The sequence below is a fragment of the Notolepis coatsorum genome (assembly GCF_963971535.1).
Source record: "Notolepis coatsorum genome assembly, chromosome: 19".
NCBI classification, from domain to species: Eukaryota; Metazoa; Chordata; class Actinopteri; order Aulopiformes; family Paralepididae; genus Notolepis; species Notolepis coatsorum.
The window spans coordinates 65,813,856-65,835,780 of NC_140183.1; the positions used below are offsets into that span (position 1 = coordinate 65,813,856).

Here is a 21,925-nt window from a genome sequence, read left to right on the forward strand (position 1 = left end):
TCCTAACTTGTGTATTTCCTCGTCACCCAGCCTATGGTGATTGTTTTGCTTTGTTATTAATCTTTTGTTTCGCACACAGGGACATTGAGGGCAGGAAGATACCCTGGGGTCTACATCTGCATCACGTAGGAGAACTACTGTTAAAGACACCAGCTTTAGAGTGAGCACCACCACCTGTACTTTGGGGCGTCCGCGCCTGTAAAGGGAGGGGTGGGCTTTAGTTTCCTTTTGATATTATTTGGTGCTCACTGGTAGGTCCTCTTTGCTCTGTGTTGCTGATCCTCATTTGTGTAAAATAAATATTGTTATTTTACAATCTGTCTCTGGTGTTTTGTGTCACTGCACCCTCACCTATTCTGTCTGTGGCCTAGTGTTGCGTCTCCCCACGGGGGCACGTAACATAAATGGGGGCAGCAGCTATATTTTAATGCTTTTGAGCGGGTGGCTACATCTTTAAAGTGGCCTAAAGAGGTCTGGGCTCTCTTACTACAATGTAAGCTAACGGGAAAAGCCCAGGAAATTCTGTCTGCCCTCCCTCTGACTGACAGTTTGTCTTATGACATAATCAAGACGGCTGTACTTCGAGCATACGAGTTAGTGCCGGAGGCATATAGGCAAAAATTCCGCGCTCACAGAAAGTTACCTGGCAGTACTTTTGTGGAGTTCGCTCGTGAGAAGGAGTCTCTATTTTTTCGGTGGTGTAAGGCGAGTGACGTGTCTGATTTTAATTCACTGTCTGAGTTACTGTTGCTGGAGGAGTTTAAAGGTAGTCTGTCTGACCGTTTGGCTACATATTTGAATGAGCAAAAAGTGGGTACGTTGGCTCAGGCTGCAGTGCTCTCTGATGAGTTTGTGCTTACTCATAGACAGTCATTTGGTACTTTAAGACAGGAGGATAGAGGTTTTTATCCCTCTGCTCACACTCCAGCTAGGTCACATGTTAGTCCGCCGCAGATCCGCCGCAGTGGCTATGTTGGACAGACTAGTCCGCCCCGCTCAGTGTCTCCCTGCTACAAGGAGGAGCGGGAGTGTTTTTACTGTCATCAAGTGGGCCACGTAATAAGTGACTGTGTTGTTTTGAGACGCAAGGAGCAGTCTCAGACAGATGGACGACCTAAAGCGGTTGGTTTGGTCCAGACAGTGTGTGACATCCCAGGTCCCAGTTACGATCCGTTTATGTCGGACGGGTTGGTCTCACTCAGTGGCAGTGAGTTGGACCAGCGTCCAGTACGCATACTGCAGGATACTGGGGCAGCACAATCATTTATCACATCAGACATGTTGCCATTTTGTGATGAGTCATTGACTGGCTCTAGTGTGTTGGTGCAGGGGATCGGCATGGGCTTTGTGTCGGTGCCCCTCCATCAGATACATTTAACCTGCGGGTTGGCAAAGGGGGTGTTCAAGGTGGGCGTGCGCCCATCATTACCAGTGGGTGGCGTCACCTTTTTATTGGGTAATGACATCGCTGGTGGCAGAGTTATGCCATGTGTTTTGGATCACCCTAATGTTTTGTGCCCTGATGTGTTTGCTCCGTTTCTCCCAGATGTGCCAGTGTGTGCGATCACCCGTGCTCCACAACCTGTAGTTGTGGCGAGTGACAGGGTGACGATTCGACGGGGTACACTAGCCTCTGACGCACCACGGTTACCCAGGACTTGTGGTAAGCTGGTGGTTGCCCAGAGTGAAGACGCTGGGTTGGGCACATGTTCATTTACTGCTCCTGCTCCAGGGTTAGCTGGAAGCAGAGAGGTGGTCAGTTCGGTTGTGAATAAAATTCTGTCAATAGGCGGTCCTTTGTGGCTGTTGAAGCAGCTGATGGGAGAGACTCTTCACAACAAACCTCAGGTGAGGGGTTTGTTGTCTTGTGTGTGCAGGCTTATAAAGTGGCTGCAGGAGGCTAGTGCTGTCTCTGAGGGGGGTCTCTCTGCTGCTCAGCATATTGTAATGCTGCTTTTTGTGCTGTGCTGTGTGGACTTTCTCACATTGTATTGTGTTTTTCTTTGTGAGGAGGAAAGGGGCAGCAGTCTGCCATTGTGCATTTTACCATGAACCGTCCCTCTGTTTTCTTTTTGTGAGGTGCCTTCTCAGACCACGGTCTTAATACTTTTGATGTTGGTGTTGGGACTGCTGTACCCCTGGACATTTTGTGTCAACAGCACCCCTGATCATGTCAAATGCTACCAAGAGAGGTATGAAGAGGCAGAAGGTGATGGTCTGTTTGGTTGGTGGCAGTGGTGGATGTTTTGTTTTGTGTTATGATGTGTGTTCTTTGGGAGAACTGATGGGGTACTTGGGTGTTGTGTTGTCGCCAGCCATGGGCTGACTCTTTATGAGGGGGAGTGTTACGGACGGTGTCCTTATGTGTATATATATGGGAGTAATGTATGTAATCTGTTGTGTATATAGGCATGTTTTGTTTGTTGTTGTCTTGTCTCCCTCTTGTGTCTACATATCCCCAGGTTCCCAGTTGCAGCAGCAGCTGGTCAATCAGCAACTCACCCCGGTGCAGCGGCAGCTGAGACTCGTTCTGCAATCAACATCCACTCTCCCTTCATAATACCCATTGTGTTTCAGTGTTAGTTGGCTCCCTGGTTCGTTTGGTCTGTGGTTGTGGTAATTATACTTGGTCTGTGTCTGTGTGGGAGCTCATCTTTGTGTGGTCTGGTAATAGAGCTGGTGAAGGCTCTGGCACTTTGTGCTATTAGTTAGTTTAGGACTTTGGTATAGTTTTGTGCTGTTTGTGTGTTGTATAGAGCTGTGGCCTGGTTGGCATTAGTTTAGTTATTTGTACATTTCTGTTTTGTTCCTAACTTGTGTATTTCCTCGTCACCCAGCCTATGGTGATTGTTTTGCTTTGTTATTAATCTTTTGTTTCGCACACAAAACAGGGACATTGAGGGCAGGAAGATACCCTGGGGTCTACATCTGCATCACGTAGGAGAACTACTGTTAAAGACACCAGCTTTAGAGTGAGCACCACCACCTGTACTTTGGGGCGTCCGCGCCTGTAAAGGGAGGGGTGGGCTTTTGTTTCCTTTTGATATTATTTGGTGCTCACTGGTAGGTCCTCTTTGCTCTGTGTTGCTGATCCTCATTTGTGTAAAATAAATATTGTTATTTTACAATCTGTCTCTGGTGTTTTGTGTCACTGCACCCTCACCTATTCTGTCTGTGGCCTAGTGTTGCGTCTCCCCACGGGGGCACGTAACAATGACACACAACATTCACGATATCAACCCCTGTGACGTTCGGCCCGCCCTGGCATCTTCCCCCCGGAAAAGCTCAGGACCCTTCGGGGCAATCAGAGTGTATCTGCGACCCGGCAAGCAACGGGTTAACCTGATCCGGTCCGGCGCGACCAGGACGAGTCCCGCGCCCTTGTCACGTCGCCGCCCCTCTCCAGAAGAGGGGGTTAGGTGCACGTGTCAATCAAAACATCACAAGGGGCGCCACCAAGACGGTCAGCGCGCGAACGCACAGCTCCCAGTGGCCTACCCAACGGGCGTGATACCCCCCCGCCAATGTTTGATCTACCCCGGCATTTCCCCCCGGAGATGCATGCGAGTCTTTGAGTCTAACCTATAGTGCGCTGGCGCTCGGTAGAGATAAAAACCTCCTTCCCGGCCGACCGCATAAAAAACGCCGTTTTTATGTTGTTGGACAAACCAGAGCGCACCGGTCCCGAAGGTGGATTCAACCATTGAAAAGCACCCTGGGCCAGCGCTGATACCGGTCTTGTAAGACCAAACGCTGACTTATGAACAGCGTGTATGCTCGTGAAAAACCAGAGAACGGTGACGACGAGAAAAAAGCCACACAACGTCTCTCCCCGCTGTCTGGGACGACCAGCAGGGAGCTGGTCCTGAAAGGCACAGACATGGGTTTCTACATAACGAGCCTGGAAATAAACCACGTAAATTCCGCTCTTTATGTGAGAGGGGAAGACGTCGGCCTTACCCAGAGAGACCTCAACGTGAGTGACACAATCGAAAAAGGGTTATTTAACAGAGTGGAAATGGGCATAACAGCCCAATATACACAACCGTTAAAAGAAAGCAGAGCAGAAGGACCACAGCCTCGACTGCATCGCGTTACCTCTCATTTACAATGTCAGTGGCCTGCAGTGCAGGTCCTATAACTCACGGATACATCTCACGGCCAATAAGAAAACGTGAAGCCTGTGACGTCTTCAATGGCCAGGGATCCCCCAGTCCCACCCACCAATTCGGTGTGGGCTACATAGCTGTCAACATTGGGATTTCAAAATCCGTACAGGTTTTAGCCCCGCCCCTTCTCCTGGCCCCGCCCCCTCAGCCCGCCCCCTCCCACCCGGCCCCGCCCCCTCCCAATGGAGCTGCCTCGTCGTTGCCATCTGCTGGTCAAAACCGGTATTATTTTGTTTTCCTACTGTGTAGAGTGTAAATGCTATAAAAATACAGTAAATTACCTTTTATCAAAATATTAACCATTAAATAAAGGTTGTAATCTGTAAATGCATTTGATTTTACTGTAATTTGACAGTATTTGGAAACCATAGATGCCAGACATTTAGTTTTCTTGCAGCTTTTTTTCTTACAGTCTACAGTCAGTGAATCCTAAATCTCCACTAGGCAACCACTTAGAACATGAAGAACATATTTAGTATAACAGCGAACAGATATAATAACTAATTGTAAGAATTCTGTGTTTAAAACTGTTTTGAAACAGTTTGTACTCTCCACAGAAGAGAGGTGGGGGGGGGGGGGATTTTTGCATCTGAATAGAGCTGCGCCTTAGTTAGCAATCAATCAATGTATTACCAGTGTCTTTATACCTTCATCACTGTAGGCTACATATGGTAAATGGCTGCTTTTTTATATAGCGCTTTTATCCAAAGCGCTTTACAATTTGTTACTTACATATTACCCATTCACACACCGACGGCGGAAGCAACCATGCAAGGTGCCAACCTGCTCATCGGGAGCAATTAGGGGTTAAGTGTCTTGCTCAAGGACACATCGACACGCTGCCCAGGAGGAGCGGGAATCGAACCGGGAACCTCCGGATTGCCAGACGACTGCTCTACCTCCTGAGCCACTGTCGCCCCTATATTATATTAATACGACAACTCAAGAAGAATCAAGAGGTTTATTTGTCACATACAGTGAAATGCAGGTGGTCACGCCCGCATTGATTGTGCAAAATGCAAAAAAATATAGACACAGGATATGCATGATAAAAAAAGACATGCCATGTTCCTGAAAAAGCTATAAAAAATACCTATGGTCATTAATTTAGCAGTGGGAAATGGGAATATCATTTTTGGAACAGTGTGTGTGTGTGTCTATTAAGTCTGTGTAGTATGTCTGTATTGAGCCGTACTGTATTGTACCCATTCTGCAATCTGTTAAATAAAGTTTTCATTCATTCTACAGAGAAAAATGAGATAGAAAAAAAGCCAATGCGATTTTGTGTTTTTCCTCAATATCTCTGCAATGCCTGCGAGTTACCAGTAACTGTATTTGTCATACCATGACAATTCACGACAACTTTTAAAACGGATCAATTTATTTATATGTATAAATCGCATTCAGGAAATTGGGCGTCAGTGAAAGCATGCTATCCGTGGAGGAATGGCAGGAGCAGGAGCAAACGGCTGTTAGTGTTCACCAACCATCACATTTACACATTCCTGCATTTGTATTGTTTTATCCACAGAAGATTTGCAAACCTTTTGTTCCAGAGACAAAAGCCACAGAGTGGGCAATCAAGAGACACTGGCTAAGTTGATTTGATGACACCCTCGGTCCGCGGCCGCCTCGGTGCATCATCTACTCTCTCCCCTGAGCTCTGAGCTCCGGTCGCGTCGCTGTCTTCTTCTGGTCGCAACGGTCTGACTTCCTGTGATAACGGTCCAATCTACACTGCTGCCACCTGTCGTCACGGAGGAGAATTGCACCCATTTTGTAAAAAAAATTAAATAATAATAAGTACAAAATACGTACCAATCCGTACGCCGTAAAGAGGCCGTGCAGAGCTCGAAAAAACAGGAGAATCCCGGTCAAACCGTACACATTGACAGCTATGGTGGGCTACCCCCCCCCCCCCCCTCCTGCGACGAGCGAGGATATACACACGTTGAGGAGACTGACAGGACGAGCCCTGCTTCCAGCAAGAGAGAGGGGCGTTCGACTTTCGAACCACAACCCCCCGGTCCAAAGTCAGTTCTGTAAAGGATAATCATACCCATGGGGGGATTATTCTCCACCCCTCATTAACTACCCCACATTTGATACGAAACAACAAGCAAATGCAGACAGAGACGCGGCCGCCAGCCGTACGGCGTGTCATAAATGAAAGCACATATCCACGTATCCGCTTCACATTCGTACGCCATGTACAACAAACAAAAGTTGCCTCAAAGGAGGGACCCTTAGTCCAACAAATGTATTGGGGGGGGGAAATAACAGAGTGTTAATATACAGCCGGAGCCTCGCGTAAAAAACAAATGTATGGGGCCTCTTTTATGGAAGCACGAAGCGGCGCTTAATAGAGTTGCGTTTTACAATGAAAAGACATGACGAACGAACACAGCAGCCAGCAACCGTGAGCACAGAAAATTGCACCTGTTCAAAAGGTGCGTTTCCCAAAGCCCCACGTTCTCCGTGTCACCAGCGAAATACTTGTCGAGTCATGCCTTTTCACATTAACACGTGAAAAAGTACAGACTGAATGAAAAAGAGAGGGGCAATGCAAGCTAACATAAATAGCAATGTCAATTGCGAATTCAGAGTCTACGCCTGTTTTAAAAGGCATGTTCTCAATGAATCCCAAACTTTCCCACACACAAGAGAACGCCACCCGTCAATTTGAGCTGTTATCTACAGAAAAAACAACAGGCCCTCATGACTCATTTCATACGCGAGCTACCTCAAAATACACAGTGAACAAACCCATGCACGTTAAAAAATCGTCACTCCTTTAGAGGGACCTTTCTCATTTTAACGTATAATATTTTGAGGGCAGAACAGAGGGAGAGAGATGGAAAAAAAACTGCTGCAGTGACAGTACCAGCACAGTGAAACACTACAAGGCACCGTCACCGGCCCTTACCTGAACACGGCCCAGTTCGACTACTGAGTGCCGTGTGCCGTGTCACCGGTCTACCGTCACGAACTCTGAAGAAAAGTCCAGCAGCGTCTCTCCCCATGATTACACCCGCGTCCACTTTATGCAACATCTGTGATGTGCTGGTAAGAGATGCAGGGCCTCAGCATTTCCCGCAGAGACCGGGGGACCTGAACCCCGTGGTTCGCGCGTACCCTTCCTCCTACTGCCGACCACCTCACTCGCCGGGGTCCATTTGATGTTGACGCCGGAGCCGATGCTTCTGAGCTGTACCACACTCATAGCGAACGGCGGAGGCTGGGATAAGGAAATGCCGGTGAAAACCACCCGACCACCAGCCACAGCTGCTCACCGAATGACGGGAGCAAGCAACGACGGGGGGCTTGCGCCGTAAGTCAAACCCCGGAGAACCTCTCACTGAAGAGGGGCGCTCAGCGGCTCTGGCGCGCACCCAGCTCTTACCACAAAGTGGAGTCAGGGAACCTCCGCGGCCCACAGAGGAGGTCGGTGGTGATGTCGTCTTAACTTTTTCTTTAAAGGCAAAAAGAAAAATACAGCAACATAAATGACTAACTAACTAACTAATTTCAACAGCTGAAGAAGGTGCACGTCACGGACTTTTGTGTGTTGAAAGAAGGGAAGGAGCAGGAGTGCGGCCATGCCCCTCGCTTATATTCATGGGCGGATGTGGGCATGACCGGACGGATGTGGTGCATGGCTGCTGAAAGCTTTTCAAAATCATATTTGATATAGGGGAACATTCCAATAGAGCAGAGCGTAAAGCCATACGAAATATAACTATTTTATTGCACTATAAAAATCTGTGATTGTATAGTATCTTAGTACTACTAGTACTTGGTTCTTAATGCTAGTAAGACAACGTTTATGTTGTTTTCAAGAGCAAGGAATATTAACTTTGATGATGTGAGGATATCTACTGTCAGTGGCTCTTGTATAGAGAGAGTCACTGAGTATAAATATCTTGGCCTGTGGCTTGACAAGAAATTAACATTTAAGTTCCATGTGGACAATCTTGCCTCTAAACTGCAACAGAAAATTGGTTTCCTGTACAGAAACAGATCCAATTTTCCTCTATTTAGTAGAAAAAGAATTGTGGAATCAGTCTTCTTATCAGTTTTGGACTATGATGATGTAATTTATAGGCATCAACTATTTTTTTTGTATTTTATTTTTTTATTCTTTTTTTAAACAAACATATAAACAAACATGACAACACACGATAAGATATACAAGCATTAATTAACAGTGCACATCCATTGAAATCACCAATTATGCTATCAGCTTTTTAGCCACTGTGATACCCGATAAAACCAATCTCTTTAGCTGTGGGTGTACTGCACACTCAAAAACATCATTCAGCAGTAATACAGAGGGGTGTACAGGTATATTCAGAGTTAAGAGATTTGATAATTGCTGGGTCACTTCTTTCCAGAATATCTTAACTGGTGGGCAGTCCCAGTACATGTGCATAAATGTCCCCTCGTCCCCATTTGTACATAAGGAGCATTTGGAGTCTTGTTTAAGACCCATTCTGTTCAGTCTTATAGGAGTCAAGTATGTCCTGTGAATATAGTTAAGATTGATTTGTTGATGGTTCGGGTTCCTTGATGTAAATCGAACATTTGCCCAGGCTTCTTGCCAATCAAAATCTTTTTCCAGGTCTGGTATATCCCTCCTCCAGACTGAGTCTAGGTGGAGGGTTTCATACGAGGACGTTAGTAATTGATGATAAAAATCTGAAACAAAACCTCTCGATGTCTCTCTTTCATAGAAGAATTTGTGGTATCTGTGGTGTACAATTGGTATCTTTAATGGAACACCGTGAGCCTTCAAACATAACAATAACTGTGCGTAAAAATAATATGTGGAATCGGTGAGATACAATTTTTTGCGTATTTCTTCATAGCTACAAAAATGTCTGTTTGTTGAAAACATCTCCTAATGAGTGTATGCCTTGCTTTTCCCATATAGGGAATCTTATAGGTCGTTTTCCAATCAAGAGTGCATTGTTATTGAATAAGGGAGTATGATTATGCCATTTATGTGGGTTAGAATATTTTTTTTGTGTTTCACGCCATATCCGGATCGCATGAGTAATTATGGGGCCAAATTTCCGTTCGCATTTCTTAATTGATAATTTGGTGTATGCTATGTCCTTCAGTCTATGTGGAGCTACTATATTTTCTTCTAAATTTCTCCAGGATACTAATGCTTGGGGATCAAACCATGTTGTCAGTGGTCTTAAAGTGTACGCCTTAAAATAGTGGAAAAAATCTGGAAATGCCATACCACCGTCTGCTTTGTTTCTCTGTGCTGTGGATCTTTTTATACGTGGTGGTTTGTTATTCCAAATAAATTTGTATGTGGAGGAGTGTAATTTTTTCCAGTAATCCCCTGGAGGGGGTAACGGTAGCATTGAGCTGAAGAAGTTGATTCTAGGTAGGACGTCCATCTTAATTATTGATACCCGTGCCTGTACTGAGTTTTTAAGTTTTGACCACCTGTCAAGGTCGTCTTTGATTTTGTTTTGGATTTTTATGTAATTGTGCTTCACCGTTTGGCTTATGGTAGGGAATATTTCAACTCCAAAACATCTAAAGTGTTTTACCATAGGTATCTCTTCTGGGAGGGTTATATTTTTTTTGCAGGGGCGTTAAGTGGAAGGAAAGCCGACTTCGGCCAATTTATCTTAAATCCCGATAAATCTCCAAAGTCCTCAATCAACTTGAGCAGATGAGGCAATGTGGTGTTGGGGTTTTGCATGAACAGTATTACGTCGTCCGCATATAAACACATTTTATGTTGTGTGCCCTTGATTACGATTGGTTCTATGGATTGGGATTGTCTTATATATTGTGCTAAAGGCTCTAATGATAGATCGAATAGTCCGGGACTAAGAGGGCAACCCTGTCTAGCTGAGAGTGATACCGGAAATATTCCAGAGGTGATTATACCTGTTGTAATCATTTAGGTCTTTGTATAATACTTTAATCATATCAATGAAACCTTTTCCTAACCCCATCCTTTCTAATACTGCCCATAGATACGACCATTCCAACCTGTCAAAAGCTTTCATTGCATCCAGGGACAGCATCGCCTTAGGTGTGGTGTCGTTCTTGTTAGCATCTAGTACGTGTAGTAATCGTCTTATATTATCAGTGATCAAGCGGCCTCTTATGAAGCCAGTTTGGTCCGGATGAACTAAAGACATCATATGCTTTTGTAGTCTGATGGCTAATACCTTAGAGTACAGTTTGATATCGGTTCCGAGGAGGCTTAAAGGTCTATAACTACCGCACTCGGTGGGGTCTTTGTCTTTTTTAAGGAGGACTGTTATGAGTGCAATATTGTCGTTCTTATGGAAGTTCCCCTCCTTGACTGAGTATAAAATCATATTTAGTAATAAGGGTCCAATTATGTCCCAACAAGAGAGGTACATTTCTGGTGGGATACCGTCTCTTCCAGGAGCCTTACCACTTTGCATTTCGGATATGGCCTTCTTGAGTTCCTCTAGTGTGATCGGTGTTTCTAACTGTTTAGCGTCATCCTCTGAAAGTTTAGGGAGGTTAATTTGATTGAGATATGTGTCCATTTTGTTTTGATCGAAGGTCGTTTCTGATTTATACAAGTTGGAGTAGAATTCTTTGAATGTCGCATTTATTTTTTTAGGGTCTGTAACAAGTCCTTGTTGTGCTTTAATGGTAGTTATATTAACTCTTAATCGCATAGCTAATAGGTGACTTGGTTTGGAACCTTGAGAGTACTGCTGTTGTCTTGCGCTGCGTATTTGTATTTCAGATTGTTGTCTGTATATGGCGTTAATCTCTTTTTTTAGTACATTAACTTGATTTTCCAGTCGAACCGAGTTGTTGCATTGTAAAGAATTAAATAACGTTGAATAAAGCGTTTCCAGTTCAGCCAGTTTTGAGCATCGATTCTTGCGTATTTTGGAGGAAAAGCTATCAGTGAAATCCTTGATCATTCCCTTTACCGACATCCATAATATTCTAGGGTCCTGCACCGAGATCACGTTCCTCCGTAGGAATACTATGTAAGAGCTTCTTTGATTTGTGTAATGAATTCCTTGTTATTAAGCAGCATCGAGTTAAATCGCCATCTTGGGGCTTGGGATGATAGTATACCAAATGTTCCTTTTAGGAGTAAATAACAGTGATCTGATAATGCATTGGGTATAATTTCCACATCATAGTTATCAAATAGTCTCTGGGATGCAAAAACATAATCTATTCTGGATAATGTGTTATGTCTCGCAGATCGACAAGAGTACTTCCGGGTCGTGGGGTTGAGTGATCGCCATAAGTCATTTACACCTGTAATCTTTGACCAATCCTTTAAAGCATTAGATGAATTTTTTTGTTCGTTGGAAAAGGAGGGGTAAGATTTGTCCATCTTTGGATTCCAAATGGCATTAAAATCCGCACCAATTATAAATGAGTATTCGGGAAGGTCTAACATTGCTCTGGTAAGTGTAGTGAATAAACTAACTTCGTACAAATTTGGGGCGTATACCGCTACCAATGCTATTTTCCTGTTCTTGTGTACAATCTTAGCTATAGTTATCCGACCATCTGCATCAGACCATACTCCCTTCAATTCAATATTCAACTTCCGTCTAACGACTATGGCAACTCCACGAGTTCTCGTTCCAAAGGAAGAGTGACTAATGTTATGATATGTGTTGTCCGCTAACGTATCTATGTCTTTCTCTAAAATGTGCGTTTCGCTTAGCAGAGCCACGTCAACCTGTTCTTTTTTCATCAGTGTGAGCACGCTTTTGCGTTTGTGTTGATTATTTATTCCCCCAGTGTTCCAGATCATTATATTCAAACTAGCCATAATCTATACATGTTGTTGTGTAGTTGTTGGTAATGCTTCTGGAGTGCGAAGCTACAATAGATATACATCCAACTATTGAGGTCCCGTTGAGAGCCGAGCTTAAAAACATACATATATACAAATAATAATCCCCTAATTCCCCCTCCCTCCGGGAGTCGTACAGGACTGTGTTCCATAGACACATCCTACGCGTATGACTCCCTCCCTTAAGCCACCGGGTTGCCCAAATTGAGCTTAATAACCCTAATCTTCCTATGCTAATTGCCATAGGATCTAAAACTTTCATTCTAATTCAATAGAATGTCACTTTTGGTCTTGCGCCTTCCCATTAATGTAATAACAATAGTGTGAAAAATGAAAAATATACCTTCATTGTATATTCATTTGAACCTTCTACTAACTTATGTTGGAACCATCAGAAAAAAGAAAAGTGTGGAGAAAAATACTAACACCATAAAAAAGTGAGAATTAAAATAAAACTCAACAGAGAAAAAATAAGTAAGAAAAAAAATATATATATATATTTTTAGAGCTAAATTATGCAAATCCCTAAAGCAGTGGAGTAATTGTTTAAAATATTAGAATAACCTTGTCATGCTTATACCTTTAGATGTGGCTGATGTTTTTAAAACCTTATTGAGCTTCCGTCACTGGATCATATGCATATAAATACCGGATGTTAAAGTTACAGGCCTTCATTGTATGATTGCAGTATATTCTAGAAGGTTGTAGAATAACCTTGTAAATCCGTAAACACTGCTGTTATGTTCCAGAATAATCTTCCTACCCAGGAGTTGTGACCTACTAGTGTTTTCCAGCATATTCCATTGTGCCCCGAGTAGTCGAGAGAAGAGTCCAGAATATTCCAGAGTGTTCCCAATGTCAATATTGGATTATTGCCTCCTCAGAGACCAGAAGTCTATAAATATAATGCCAATCGATCCGTATTAAACACTTTGTGCCTCAGTGTTGCCAACATGCATAACAGCTGTTGCTTTTGTTGAGCCGTGGTAAAGTCATTCTAATAAAAATAATAAAATACAAAGAGTAAAAAAATTGAGAAAAAGAGAGAGATGATCAGATATCTTCTGATTCGAGCCTATGTTGCGACCGGCCCCGGGGAACCAGTTTCATATTTCTTCATGTATTCATCTGCGTCTTTAGGCGAGTGTAATCCGAGCCTATTACCATTTTCCCCCAAGATGGATAGGAGGGCCGGGTACCTAAGGCTTGGCTTAAGATTTCTCTTGTATAATCTCTGCAGCACATCCTTGTAGGGGACACGTAGAGCAATGGCCTCCTTGCATAGATCCTCGTAGAAAAACACTGGTTTGTCACCATATTTCAGTTTCCCCCATTGATTGCGTGCCCCTCTGATGATCGCATCTCTTATTTCTGTCTTGCGCAGAGTAGCAATGATAACCCTCGGCCCGCTGCCTTTTTGGTCTCGTGTACCGACTCTGTAACATTGGTCCACTAACGGCGCTGTGGGTAGGATATGTGTACCTAGAATTCCTGCTAACACAGTTGGAAATAAGTCATCTGTGCAATTGACTGATTCATCCAATCCCACAATACGGATATTATTTCTACGGTAGTAGCGTTCGATCTCGAGCCGCCTCTCCATTGCTTCCTTTTCGATGTCTTGTATTTTCTTCAGAAGCGCTTTTTCCACCTGTTTTATCTCCTCCGCTACCTCTGTGAATCCATCGTTAACAGTCTTCTCGTTCTCTTGTACTTTCAATGTAATTCCTAGCACCGTGTTCTCCACTGCAGTGATTCGCCCGGCCTGTTCCGCGGCCGCTTTTATAACCTCTTCGAATTTAGCATCGATGTGTACTTTGAATTCGTCGATGTGTAATTTGAAAGCGTCCATCTGATCCTTTATCAGGCTAGTCAGAGACCTGAAATCGGGTTGTGTAACTTCCCTGTTTGTATCAGTTGAGGTTGTAGGAGCATTGGGGAACACGGTGGATTTAACAGACATTTTCTTCTCAAATTCAACTGCTTTCTCTCTCACGGTGTTTGTCCCCGTCGTTACCGTTATATCGTCGACTGCTGTCACCCTCTCGGGGCTAGTCGTCTTCGGTCCCGGTATGTTATCCGCTACAGTCTCCCCGACGGGGCTAGTCAACAACGGTGCTGTTGTACTGGCGGCTGCTGTATCATGAGAGCGTGTCATGACTTGCGCCGTTGTACTGTCTGTTCCGAGTTTCTTTCCACTCTTTTTCTTGTCCTTAGGTTCCATGTTGAATCTTTATTTCTTTTGATATAGTTAGTAGAAGGTCTTATTTAATATATACGATGTGGTTTAATTTCATTAGTGTTGTTCAAATAAGGTTTTTAAACTAAATTAACGTTGACGGGAGCGGAGCTGTAACCAAACGCGCCTGCTACATATTGCTGTCAAAACGGAAGAATCAACTCTTAAACCTCTGGATTCTGCATATCACTCAGCTCTCAGATTTATAACTGGTGACAGATATGATACTCACCATTGTGTCCTGTATGATAGGGTGGGTTGGCCTTCTCTTGCAGAAAGGCGCAACAAACACTGGTATTTATTTATTTATTTTTAAAGCCCTTATTGGTAAACAACCTGTTTATATCTCCTCACGGTTAGATTGGAATATTGGAACCTATTCAACTCGAGCGAATGACTGGATGGTTCTTAGGGTTCCTCAAATTTGTTCTGAGCTAGGGAAGTCAGCCTTTTCCTTTGATGCCTCTAACTCATGGAATGTCCTTCAACTCACGCTGAAATTGGAGGTTCTCCTTGGAATGTTTAAACGTATGATTTCAGACCATTGTTTGACTACATGTAACTGTTTTAGTTGATCTTTTTTAATTATTTTTAAAAGTTTTAAATTTTTTACTCTGGTGTTTAAATTTCTGTGAATATTGTTTTTATTATGTACTGTACAATCGTCGTTTCTGTAAATGAGGGAAACCTCAGATGCTTACGATTTTAAATAAAGGTTGAAATGAAAATGTCTGCACTTTATGTGCTCATTTCATCATTCATGTCTTTTCTATTCTACTAAAACTGAATCAAACCATTAACAAGGTGGCCTGTTGGGATGTTAGATCCTAATGTGAAAAACTGTGATATTATATGTCTGCTCATTTTACCCTTGCTATTATTTTACAATCAATCAGGAGTGTGTCTTTGGTAGTATTTCAGGAAGAGACCAGGGCATCATGGATTGACTCAACATTGTCCCACAGCAACCTTCTACCTAGAGTATTAAAAGTAAACTTTTCAGAAAACCATTCATGTATTTTCATCATCAAGACATTAAAATGTTTCCATTACAGAAAAAAAAATATATACAAGCTTTCTGTGTGACATGCTGGTAATTTGTAAAATAAAAGATACAAGCTCTCTGTGTGACATGCTGATGATTTAAAATAAAATATATAAGCTGTCTGTGTGACATGCTGGTAATTTGTAAAATAAAAGATACAAGCTTTCTGTGTGACATGCTGAAGATTTGTAAAATAAAAGATACAAGCTTTCTGTGTGGCATGCTGGTGATTTACAAGCTTTCTGTGTGACATGCTGACGATTACAAGCTTTCTGTGTGACATGCTGATGATTTACAAGCTTTCTGTGTGACATTCTGATGATTTACAAGCTTTCTGTGTGACATGCTGATGATTTACAAGCTTTCTGTGTGACATGCTGATGATTTACAAGCTTTCTGTGTGACATGCTGATGATTTACAAGCTTTCTGTGTGACATGCTGATGATTTACAAGCGTTCTGTGTGGCATATGTTGGTTGGTTTGCAACAGTGTGTGCAACACGTTGTGTGTTGCATGGTGTCAAAGACATAGCGGGTTGCAAGGACCTTCAAAGGGCAACCTTTAAATGTGTGTGTGTGAGAGAGAGAGAGAGAAAGAGAGAGAGAGAGAGAGAGAGAGAGAGATAGAGAGAGAGAGAGAGAGAGAGAGAGAGAGAGAGAGAGAGAGCGAAAGTGTGTGAGTTTGTATGTGTGTATCAGTGTGTATGTGCATGTTTGTATTTGCGTGTGTATATGTGTGTTTGTATCTGTGTGTGTGTGTGTTTATATTTGTGTGTGTGTGTTTGTATGTATTTGTGTGTGTATGTGTGTGTGTACGTGTGTATGTGTGTGTGTTTGTATTTGTGTGTGTGTGGATGTGTGTTTGTATTTGTGTCTGTGTGAATGTGTATTTGTGTGTGTGTGTGTGTGTGTGTGTGTGTGTGTGTGTGTGTGTGTGTGTGTGTGTGTGTGTGTGTGTGTGTGTGTGTGTGTGTGTGTGTGTGTGTGTGTGTGTGTGTGTGTGTGTGTGTGTATGTATGGATGTGGGTTGTGTGTTTTTATTTATTTATTATTTGATCAGGGACAGTGCATATCAATTTATATAATTTAAACATTTTCATAAAAATGAAAAACTGTAAATATGCCAACGATTCACTCACTAAGCATTCATGCATCTATAAAAACATAGTGTACAGGGACAAATCAAAGCCCATACATGGTCAAGCACTGTATAGGCAGGCACACATACAGTATACACAATCAGGACAGTCAGGCTAGTGGGCAAGCATACAGGGGTTGGGCAGCTGGACTGTGTGTATGTACGTGTGTTTATATTTGTGCGTGTGTTTGTATTTGTGTGTGTATCTGTCTGTGTTTGTGTTTGTGTGTGTGTTTGTATATGTGTGTGTATCTGTCTGTGTTTGTGTTTGTGTGTGTGTTTGTATTTGTGTGTGTATTTGTATTTGTGTGTGTGTGTGTTTGTATTTCTGTGCGTGTGTTTGTATTTGTGTGTGTGTATGTATGTGTGTGTGTGTGTGTATGTACGTGTTTGTATGTGTGTGTGTGTGTGTGTGTGTATGTGTGTGTGTATGTGTGTGTTTGTATGTGTGTGTGTGTATGTGTGTGTTGCTTCCCCACTCTTCACCTGTAACAGTTGTTGCTGAATTTGTTGTAGCTGGAGAAGGCGATCAGAACACCGAACCCCACCCCCAATGAGAAGCAGATCTGTGTCGCTGCGTCGATCCAGACCTGCAGGACAACAAATCAAGCCCGCCAGTGTGAAGCGGGTGAACAAAAGACACGGCAGGGAAAGAAGCCATTATTAGGGATAATTGCAGGAAACTCATTCAACGGCAGAAGATGAAAGACACTTGTGAATACGGGGTAGTCATTTTGCAAATTGCTGCTCCATGCATGTGTCTAATCTAATTCTCAAATTACCTACGTGCCTCTCTCTCTCTCTCTCTTCCCATAATATATCATGATGTCTTTCTCTATCTTGCTTTCTCTGTCTCACTGCTTTCCCTCTCTCTTTCTATTTCTCTCTCTCTCTCTCTTCCCATATATCATGATGTCTTTCTCTATCTTGCTTTCTCTGTCTCACTGCTTTCTCTCTCTCTCTCTATTATATCATGATGTCTTTCTCTATCTTGCTTTCTCTGTCTCACTGCTTTCTCTCTCTCTCTCTCTCTCTCTCGCTCTCTCTCTCTCTCTCTCTTTCTCTCTCTCTCTCTCTCTCTCTCTCTCTCTCTCTCTCTCTCACTCTCTCTCCCAGTATATTGAGTGCCGTCTATCACAGAGATCCATACTGCTTGTTGAGATGAATGTGGATATTTCCGCCAATTAAGACGGAAATAATAGGACCTGGTTATGTAACTGTCGAAGGTGACAGATTATTCAGTTTTTTTCTAAGACTGTGTGAACGGCCATTTTGTGTGAACGGCTTACTGAGAACATTGACATTGACAGTGATTGCTAGATGAGAGGCAGCTTGACTTTGAACTCGGCGCTTCCCTTTTAAAAGTCCAATTCCCCCTCCCGTTTTTAATCTCTCCCCGTGGTTTGTATCTGTCCTTCCCCGTTCTCTTTGTTGTTTAGACTGAGAGCTAGTGTAAATATTAGCAGGCAGCCTGTTTTTAGCTTCCCCTTTTGTGGGGAACAAACATTTTATGTGTACCTCAGTGGCCTACGGCGTGTGGGCGTGCTAGTAGAATGTAGCGATTTTGAAAGGGCGGCTGGGTAGCGCAGTGGAGAATGCACTCGCCTACCACCGCAGAGACTCTGGGATCAAATCCAGCTGTCAGCGGTACCTCCGGCGTGGTCAGTCGTCCCTACTAACACAATTGGCAGTGTTAGCGGGTGGGAAGCCAGTGTGGTATGTGTCCTGGTTGTTGTAAACTGCAGTTCCTACTGGTCGGTCGGGGCGCCTGTTCAGCAGGGAGGGGATCGGGTGGAAATAGCATGAACCCCAGTGAGAGTCCTCGCTGTCAGGTGAAAAGAAGCGGCTGGCTGACTCCACATGTATCGGAGGAGGCATGTGGTAGTTCTACACCCTCCCTAGGCCAACAGTGGGGCAATGCGTGCAACGACCAGGAAGGGAATTGGCATAACGACTAAATTGGGATGGGAGCAAAATACAGAAAAAAGTGAAAAAATATATATATATATACAGTATTGTAGCAACCTGAATATGTCTGGCTATTATTCAGGGTGGCTAACATAATCTTTTGCATTCCCTGTGTTCACAAGGACGTTGTAACCAGTTGACCGCTCTTGATCATCCCTCCTGGACATGGACAATTAACGTGCGGAGATTGCTGCATCTTTGATTCCCTCCTTCAAAACATTGGCGTTTGTTTCATATCGAGACAGTACTACAGGTGCCGGCAGGCGGCGGTGGTGGTCGCTGGGAAGGAAGGACATCAGACGAGGAAGAAGGAGGTCAACGCCACAGAGGAGAGAGGACGTCTATCCGAGGAGCACCAGAGGAGCGAGCGTGCGAGGAATAGACTCAGCTACAAAACGGGTTATTCCAGAAATACATGCGGTAGTTGAGCGTTTGATTAATGCGCCGGATAAAGGAATAGACTCAGCTACAAAACTGGTTATTCCAGAAATATCTGCGGTAGCCTAGCGTTTGGTTCATGGGCCAGAGACACTGTGAAGGCTTCACCAGGCGAGCAGAGCCGAAGACCAGGTGGTAGGCGTTGGCCACCTTGCGTTAGCTGTGTATATAGGCGTCATAGTAGGAGGGTTCAATACGACCCACAGTTTAGCTGTGTTTAGGCGAGCACCACAGTTTAGCACGCGCGACGGCTCCCCTCTTCAGCCCAGCAGAGGACGCCACTACACTGCACGCTTCTCCAGCCTCTTCAAGCCGTTGCCAGCAGCACCTGCCCCAGCATCCACTCCGCCCCGCTGGCTGTTATCGCGGGATCTCCATCGGCCATCTTAGCATCCGGACTAGCGGTGCTGAGTTTGGGCCCACCATCTTGGATAAGTAGCGGCGCTCTGAGTGTTGAAAACGTGTTCGGTAGACAGTACACTGTGGGGAGCAAGCTCTATACGAGTGAAGATAAACAGTGCTTTGAATGCACACTGGAGAGCAGTGTAAAGGGGCGCCCCAACCATTTCAAGCCGGCTCTAGATAGGAGTTTATTTGCTAAATGTGGGCCCACTGTTAATTTCTTTTGAGTGTAATAATATGTGTGTTCCTTTATAAAATTCCCATTCAGTAACCCCTTTTATCCCTTCCCTTTTCCTCCCCTCTCTCCCCACCAGTGGAGGTTTCTCTATGACAACACGTGAAACACAAATTCACTCATAATTCATAATTATTATTAATTTACACACACATATATATATATATATATATATATATATATTTATATATATATATATATATAATTATATATTTTTTTAAATTATTATTATTATTATTTTTTATTAGAAATGTTTTCCGCTGTAAAAGAAATTCCAGTAAATTCTTTTTTGGAACAGTATATATAAACCCTTAAAGGGAAGGTCTTGTTACTGTGTCTAGCCTAGTGTGGGAAGAGCTTTGCTCATGGTTATGTAAGCGGGAAGAGCTTTGCTCATGGTTGTGTAAGCGGGAAGAGCTTTGCTCATGGTTGTGTAAGCGGGAAGAGCTTTGCTCATGGGGCCTTTTGATAACAATATAATGGCTGTAGTTGTGTTGAGAACCAGATCAATGCTTCACTAAACAAATACTGAATGGGAGCACTGTGTGTGTGTCTGTTACTGAGTCTGTTGTCTTAACCATTTTCTGCCTGGGTTAATGCTCATATATATATATATATATATATATATATATATATATATATATATATATATATATATATATATATAATTATATATTTTTTTAAATTATTATTATTTTTTATTAGAAATGTTTTCCGCTGTAAAAAAAAAGCCAGTAAATTCTTTTTTTCTTCAAAAATGGCCAAAAGTGACAGCTCTGAGCTCTTTGGTCAGGGCTGCAGTCAGTCATGGCTAGCTGTCAATCACTAAGTGAAACTTTCACTGCACAGGCAGTTCTTTTCATTCTATTATCCAATCAAAATAGGCTATTTGAGTCATCTAAGCACTACCTGTGCAGATTTGCCTCAGCCACCCACGAACGCGGGTTGAATGATTGACAACCTTCAAATCCAATCAGAGATTGCTGCATTGCACACAGTCAAAACAGTCCAGCTGCAGTTCCGTAGGTTAGGTTTAGCTGGGGCCAATCTCAAGTTTCTCAAGTTTCTTTATTAGTTGTCATACAGAAGTACAGAATACTTTTATACAAAATGTAACAGAAAGAAGCATTTTGTATAAAAGTATTCTGTACTTCTGTATGACAACTAATAAAGAAACTTGAGAAACTTGAGATTGGCCCCAGCTAAACCTAACCTACGGAACTGCAGCTGGACTGTTTTGACTGTGTGCAAGGCAGCATTGAAAGAGCAAGCTAGTAGTAGTTTAGTAAGCTGTACAGCTGTAACAACACAGTAGGCTAAATTAAACTTTGCGCCAACATTAGGACCGAAGTATAAACCAGCAACTGAGCAACATGAAGAAGTGGACTTATGCATCTGGATCAGAAAAAAAGTTGTGGATGAAAAAGTAAGTACAGTGTTTGTAAAAGCTTGTATGCTAACAGTAGCTAGCCAATTTGTTAGCTACCTTTTAGCTTAGCCTACATCACAATGATGATCACCAAGCTAACTTACTGTACACAGTAGGGCTGGGCAATTAATCAAAACAGAATCGCGATATCGATTCATATACCTATGCAGTCTAATTTCTAAGTTATGACGATTTTTCTTTTATTAAAAAAAATTATAATTATTTTTTCTTTTTTTAACTTTTTAAATGATTTTATATGGGTTGAACATGATTTGTGGAACTCCCTCTGGTGTTGTGGTCGTGGTATTCACTGACCTTTGGGAAGTATTTCGACATGCATCTTAGTGGTGTAGTGTATCTTGTAGACCAGGCCCATTGCAAGTTGCTGTACTCTGTCGTCTACTCTAAGCCATCCTAGGTTGTCAAAGTGGGCAGGGGTGAGGTGGGTTTTAGGAGTAAGGTCAAGCAGTAGTCTGACCAGTTTGTTTTGTGATGTTTGTAATCTTGTTTTTAGTGCCTTTGAGGTGCTTTGGTACCATGAGGTGCAAGCATAGTCGTAGTACCCTTGAATGAGTGCTCTTGTTAGAGTCTTCAAGGTATTCTTGTTTACCAGAGAGGAGATCCGGTACAGGAATCTAGTTCGTTGGTTGACTTAGTTTTATTACATTGGATCCCATTTTGTCACAGGAAAGATTTGCCTCTATAGGATGGAACCCAGGTAGGTAATTTCATCTTTCCTTTTAAGATAAGATATTCCTTTATTGATCCCCTTGGGGAAATTCAGGCATCATAGCAGCATGGGGGAAGGGGGGGGGGGTGTACAGGTAGTGAAAACAACACAAGCAGTGTAAACAAATAGGTCAATATAATTTACTATCTAACTAACTGAAATATATTTTCACAGTGTCACATAAGGTGCAGTATGCATAAGGTAGTGTTATAATTGACTATCTAACTAACTGAAATATACATTATTCATTATTCACAGTATCACAGTATCCACATAAGGTGCAGTATGC

At 43.0% G+C, this 21,925-nt stretch overlaps 1 protein-coding gene across 1 annotated transcript in view; it reads right to left on the minus strand.

Annotated features, from left to right (window-relative positions):
• Window positions 1-21,925, minus strand: part of slc6a3 (solute carrier family 6 member 3) — a 97,092-nt gene that overhangs the window by 31,710 nt on the left and 43,457 nt on the right. Inside the window, exon 6 of the mRNA XM_084336260.1 lies at window positions 16,921-17,024. Coding sequence (XP_084192386.1) covers window positions 16,921-17,024 — 104 coding nt within the window. The remainder of the gene's footprint in view (window positions 1-16,920; window positions 17,025-21,925) is intronic.